This window comes from Lupinus angustifolius, chromosome LG02 (genome assembly GCF_001865875.1).
Source record: "Lupinus angustifolius cultivar Tanjil chromosome LG02, LupAngTanjil_v1.0, whole genome shotgun sequence".
In the NCBI taxonomy this organism is placed as follows: domain Eukaryota; kingdom Viridiplantae; phylum Streptophyta; class Magnoliopsida; order Fabales; family Fabaceae; genus Lupinus; species Lupinus angustifolius.
Genome location: NC_032010.1, coordinates 20,398,047 through 20,403,673, shown reverse-complemented (window position 1 = coordinate 20,403,673; position 5,627 = coordinate 20,398,047). Strand labels below are relative to the sequence as shown.

General features: G+C 32.2%; 1 protein-coding gene across 8 annotated transcripts in view; it reads right to left on the bottom strand.

Moving 5' to 3' along the window:
• Nucleotides 1–4,882, bottom strand: part of LOC109338373 (rho GTPase-activating protein REN1-like) — a 13,362-nt gene extending 8,480 nt beyond the window's left edge. For 7 of the 8 annotated variants that reach the window (XR_002106548.1, XR_002106547.1, XM_019575593.1 and 4 more), the window contains exons 1-10: nucleotides 4,592–4,882; nucleotides 4,370–4,439; nucleotides 3,976–4,080; nucleotides 3,463–3,499; nucleotides 2,398–2,474; nucleotides 2,154–2,224; nucleotides 1,957–2,035; nucleotides 1,294–1,438; nucleotides 738–869; nucleotides 284–361 (exon numbers count right to left, since the gene is read on the bottom strand). Coding sequence is in view for 6 of the 8 variants with exons in the window: in XM_019575593.1 (XP_019431138.1) it covers nucleotides 284–361; nucleotides 738–869; nucleotides 1,294–1,438; nucleotides 1,957–2,035; nucleotides 2,154–2,224; nucleotides 2,398–2,474; nucleotides 3,463–3,499; nucleotides 3,976–4,080; nucleotides 4,370–4,399 (754 nt within the window). In the remaining 2 variants the exon portion in view is untranslated. Of the gene's footprint in view, nucleotides 1–283; nucleotides 362–737; nucleotides 870–1,289; nucleotides 1,439–1,956; nucleotides 2,036–2,153; nucleotides 2,225–2,397; nucleotides 2,475–3,462; nucleotides 3,500–3,975; nucleotides 4,081–4,369; nucleotides 4,440–4,591 lie in introns of those variants that run through there. The other variant, XM_019575631.1, reaches the window with a different exon arrangement.

The following is a 5,627-nucleotide window of genomic DNA, read 5'->3' as shown; positions in this document are numbered from 1 at the left end:
AAAAGCTAACTTCTCCCTAACTAACTCTGCTATTTATAGCAGTTAGTTACCTAACTGATTCTAACTACCCAAGGGTAGGAAGGGAAAGTTGGTTATTCTATCCAAACTCTCCTCTTTCCCCTTTTATACACGTTTTTAATAAGTGGCTTAGTATTGGCCTTATCATAGTACACATGTGGGAATAACCTTCAGCATATGTAATGAAAATGGAGGCAAGGCAAGGTAGAAGTGTCCAGACAGAAACATATGATTCAAAAATTTAGCCAGGAAAAGAAACACAAACCTTCCTCGTATTCGTGCACTCGATGTTTAACATGTTCAACATCAGCTGCTTGTCGCAAAATCCCTTCGACTTTGGCTCCTATTTTATAATATTGATTGAATAGGTAGGAAAGACATTAATTGATGCAGAACTGTAACCCATGTACATGATTAACACTTCATATTGTGGGTGTATAAACAATACAAGAAGGGTACTCAGGAATTTTATAAAGAAACTATTACCCAGGGTAAATATTTTATACAAAATAAAGAACGAATCCATCAACATGCATTCAGGATAAAATGCCTCTTACAATGCTTTAAGCGGAAGCATGAACATAAATAATTTCCCTAAGCATGAAAAAACTAGTTTATTAGAAAAGTATAGAGCAGTGCAATGTGGCCATGCAAAGCAGTCACATTTTGGTATATCAAATAATGTATCCATGGTTTGAAACTCGGGAACAAAAACCCACCATGCAATTCTATGAACCTCAAGGCTTTCTCCAGAAAAGTTGGAGTTCCATCAGTATCCTCCAAAGCAAGTAAAATTGGCCGGCCAATGACTGTAGATTTCGTTGAGTCTCGTCTTTCCTTCACATCCTTCACTATAGAGGAAATTCAAAAAGGTCACATTAAAGGAAAGCATCATAGCTGAGGTGCTAGGAAAATATCAAAATAGATCAGAGGATACTGCAGAGTTAAACCAAATTTACAGAGGATACTGCAGAGTTAAACCAAATTTACAGAGGACACAATCAAACTTGGAAATTTTAAAATCAACCAGAAAGACTTGAAAATCATCACCACAGCAATTGCAATTGCCTTTCTATAAGTATATGTAATGTTCAGATCAACCGTCAAATCAAAAAACTACCAAATCAATTTAGCAATTTGAAAATATATATGCATAATAACATTTAATGGTTTGATGAAGAAATATATACACAATCATGTGCAACATTCAGTGTAAACACAAGGAGGATTAATTGTGAGGGGAAATAATAAAGTGCAGATATAGCAAGAACATACACTGATCCAAAGAAAGGTCAAGTGAATCAAACTGATCATTATTGAAGTCACCATTTTCTCCATTCACATTACCAGCACTTGGTGCTTGTGCCAAAGCATCCTCAAGTGCATTCTTCCACTCATATAAATCCTCAGTTGTTTCAGCCTGCAGCATTAACAAATCAAGTGATACATTAGCAGCAGAGAACAATTTCCATATTCTCATATCTTCCTCTATCTTTATCTCAATAGTCAATACTTGTCAAACCACTAAGCATATAAACCTAAGGGTGAGAACATAAGAATGGGGATCAACTGTCCTCATCCATCCAATAAAAAAATGACACTTCACCGTTATAAAAATAAAAACTATTATTTTTACATTTTTCATTAAAATTCAATTGTCTAGGGACAGGGAGATCTTCATTCGAAAACATAATGGGAACATATCTTTGACATTGCTTGTGATTGGTTAGAAAAATACTTAATTATTAAACTTTTAACTTATACATTTTTTCAATCAATCACAATAAGTGACACTTTTTGAAATAGCATATGTGCACCCGAACACGAACATAATGTAGGGGGAAACACTACTATAGTAAGAAAATTATATCAATAAATTTGTCTTGAAATATATTTCAACAGCAAAAACCCTATCTTTTTCAGGGAAAAATGAAGCACCTTAAGTGTGAATGCTCGTCCATCAAGAATGTCAGGAAATTGTACAGTCAAGAGTTTCTTATCTGCTTTGACAACAACACTACAAAATTTGACAACTTAGGTTGCAAGAAATCAAGAAACTTTGCAAATACTATTACATTGATATTATGAAAACAAACAGAATCCTAATAATGAGTCATTGTGTAAAACAAGCTAACCTGCCTGAATTGTTGAGGTCAATGCCACCAAGTGTCAAATTCACTTCACTACCCTTCTGAGAAAGAGCATTCTAAAAAGTAGAAAATAGAATTATGTAGAAATATACATAAGGTCCACATGTTAGAATTACATGTCTTCATAAGGTTTCTTTTATTCTAACATTGCTAGCATAAAAAGTCCGAAAAAAGCCATGGAGAGTCAATGACTGAACCATAAAATTGTTCATAATTTCTGTTAACTTACTGGATCATTTCTGAAGAAAACAAGTGAACTTCTTGTCAAAATAAACCACCTTTTCTTCCAGGATGTCCATCCAATTCCTACACATCATGAAATAAATTTTAGCTTTGACATTGAGTATTATATATTGTAAAATACAAACTTCAATTAATTTGAAGATTGAAAAACATAAGAACAAGAAAAGAGAAATGATTTCTATTCTGCTAATGTAGCATATCTATTTCCTGAAGTTCTAGTCATATACTGTTGGTTCAAATATAGCTTTCTTCTCTACCTATACTTTAAATATCATTACACAGTTATCTTCAATTCCTGGTTTGCAATTATTTAATTCAGTCTTTCTGAGATAAAATCTTATCACAGTTGTTCAATGGATAGTAGCATGATACACGGTTCTTTTTGGTATGAGTATGTAGTACGCGATATGTTAACCCATAGAATATTGGTATGTTAGAAATATACTCAGTAGCGTTTCTATAGCTCTCAGCACAACCATTTCTAGTACTACTTCTTGTAGGTTTGAGTCAACTTTTGCTTCACCATAAGAGAAATACTTCAGGATAAAGTTCTTTGTACATCACCAATTACTCTTCTTTTCTTTGTTTTTTCTTTGACTTAAATTGTAGGTGAAAATATGGATAATTCCTTATAGAGAACCAATTCGCAGAAGAACCACGAATTGGCATGCAAGAACTAATTCGTGGTTTTCTACCAAACTAAGAGAATTGAGTTTCAATAGTCCAATGGTATCCTGAGTTTTTCTTTCACAAGCTTGCTTTCGTTTTATTCTATTACTGGGTACATGAAGCATCAACATTCAACAATCATTTCACTGTGTGTGAGAAAACATGGGCTCAGAATGTGGGTAACATCCTTAAGCATGAAAAGGTTAAGAACAAAAATTGAAGCCATGTTTTCTTGCCTTTAAAACATGAAGGACTAACATAGGTACCATTTCTATAAAAGCACGCCAAATAATATGTTTTTAATCAGCATTTCTATAGTAGCAAATTACATAAGTTATAGTTACTTAGAAGCATATGCATAAACTAAAAGGAATAAACACACCTTTGGAAGATATGAAAAGTGACCCACTCTTAATAACCTGCAAGAGATAGAATCATAGGAATATGAACTGCAGTAAGTGATTGTAATGAAATAAGTTCCATGAAAAAATAAAAAGTAATGAAGATTACAAAATTCTGTTCACTTTAAACCACCTAAATTTAATGGCAATGTTCTTATTTGCATGTCTTCATCATGTGGTTAAGCACTTAAGCTTATTAGGAAAAAACACAAACCAGGAGTACCCTTCCCATACCTCACTAAGTGAGAGCCTCCGTGCACTGAGCCGCCTTTTTTTAGGATTAAAAATAATCTCGAGAGTGATTGCAAAAATAAATTGTATGATCATGTACTTGGAAGCAACTAAGCTGAATGGGTATGTGACCACCAAATGAACACAAAACTTGTCCATGGTGATAAATCCATTCACAATCACACTTCCTAGATCCTAATGGATGGGAATTCACACAAAATCATAAATTCTATCACTTATGTTTACAAAGGAAAAACAATTACCTTATTATCATTTCCCTTGCCACTATGAGAACCCAGATGTTCTGGTGGCCTAGGCTGAGGGTCACAATCAGGAGAGTAAAGAGAAGCACCACCATTTCCATTTCCCTACAAAACATGAGTTTCCCCATCAATTTAACAATACCGACATTTATGAATCATATAGTCCTAATCCTAATTGATTCAAAATTTGTGTATCACCATGGATTGAGTGAGATAACACAAAAGAATTTTATCAATAGACCTACACCTACTCATAATTTGTACAAAAAATTATTATTTTTTAATATAAACTTTGTGTATCTCTTCCCTCCGTCACATAAACTCTATTGAACAATGAAATTTTGCATGAAAATGAATATAGTGTTGACATATAGAACTATAGAAGATATTTTACCTGAGGCAATTCAGCAATTTTGTTACTCATATTTGTGATCCAAAATTCACAGAACTACACATACAAGAATCTGTATATGCAAAACACAAAACCATGCACACCCACATTGATCAAAACAACAATGCAGCTCAAAGATAATAAAAACCCACAACAAGATTAAAACAATCTCAAAATTTAATTTTTTTCGCTTTTTTGAATTTGCTTCGTGATATTGAATGATACCTGGCACAAAAATGAAGCACGAATCAAAAAAAGGGAAAGAAGAGAGGAGGAGGAAGAAGAAGAGGGATTGGGTTCTGTCTCTCTCTCTCACACTCTCTCTCCTCCCATTCTCTCTCTTCTTCAAAATGCAATTTTTTGGTGTTGTGTGAGAAGAAAGAGAATGAGAGAAACGTGGGTTTCGGAGTCTGCGGCGGTTGTGAAAGTCACCAACCTCCGACAAAAACAAACGAATCCACCTGAATGGAGGGAAAATAACGTACAATGGTGTCTCCTCGTTTTCACAACACAATCTATTTCTCTTTACTTCAACTTTTATTATACTATAATGGTGTAAAGAATTATACGATATATTTTATCATTTACTATTTATTTATATTATTTTTATTGAACAGAACAATTAAATGTCAATAGTGGATAACATAATTGCAAAATATAAAACTCATATAGTGTATACATTATTTTCTTTTTTTATTATATTTTATTATAGAGAAAACATAATCAAGTTCAAGTGGAAATGTGTTATAGAGCATCATGAAGTTGGTATAAGAAAAAAAATTTATTCTTCTACTAATCTTCTTATCTATGTACAAAGTAATATATGTTATAAAATAATATTTTATTTATTAATAGTTGATTTACAAATAATATGTATTACTTTTTTGTGAATATAAGAGTTAGTGAGAAAATATAATATGAGGATATAGTATTACTCCTTATACAACAAGCATATTCGTTTTCTCGGTCCGCATTAACCTGGGAAGTAATAAAAAATGAAACATCACTCAAATATTTTTTTAATCTGGTCCAAAATAAATGAATATATGTTAATTCAATACAATTATACATAATTATTAATTATATAAAACTTTATATTTACATATAATTATATATTTATTGTTAAAAATTATTAATTATATATGAAATCATCCGGTCAGATAGAGTGATTTAACTGTTTAAACTGATTAAACATAATACACAAATCTCTTTCAGTTTGACGTCTAGCTCAGATTTCACACTATCTTAAAATGATTGATTC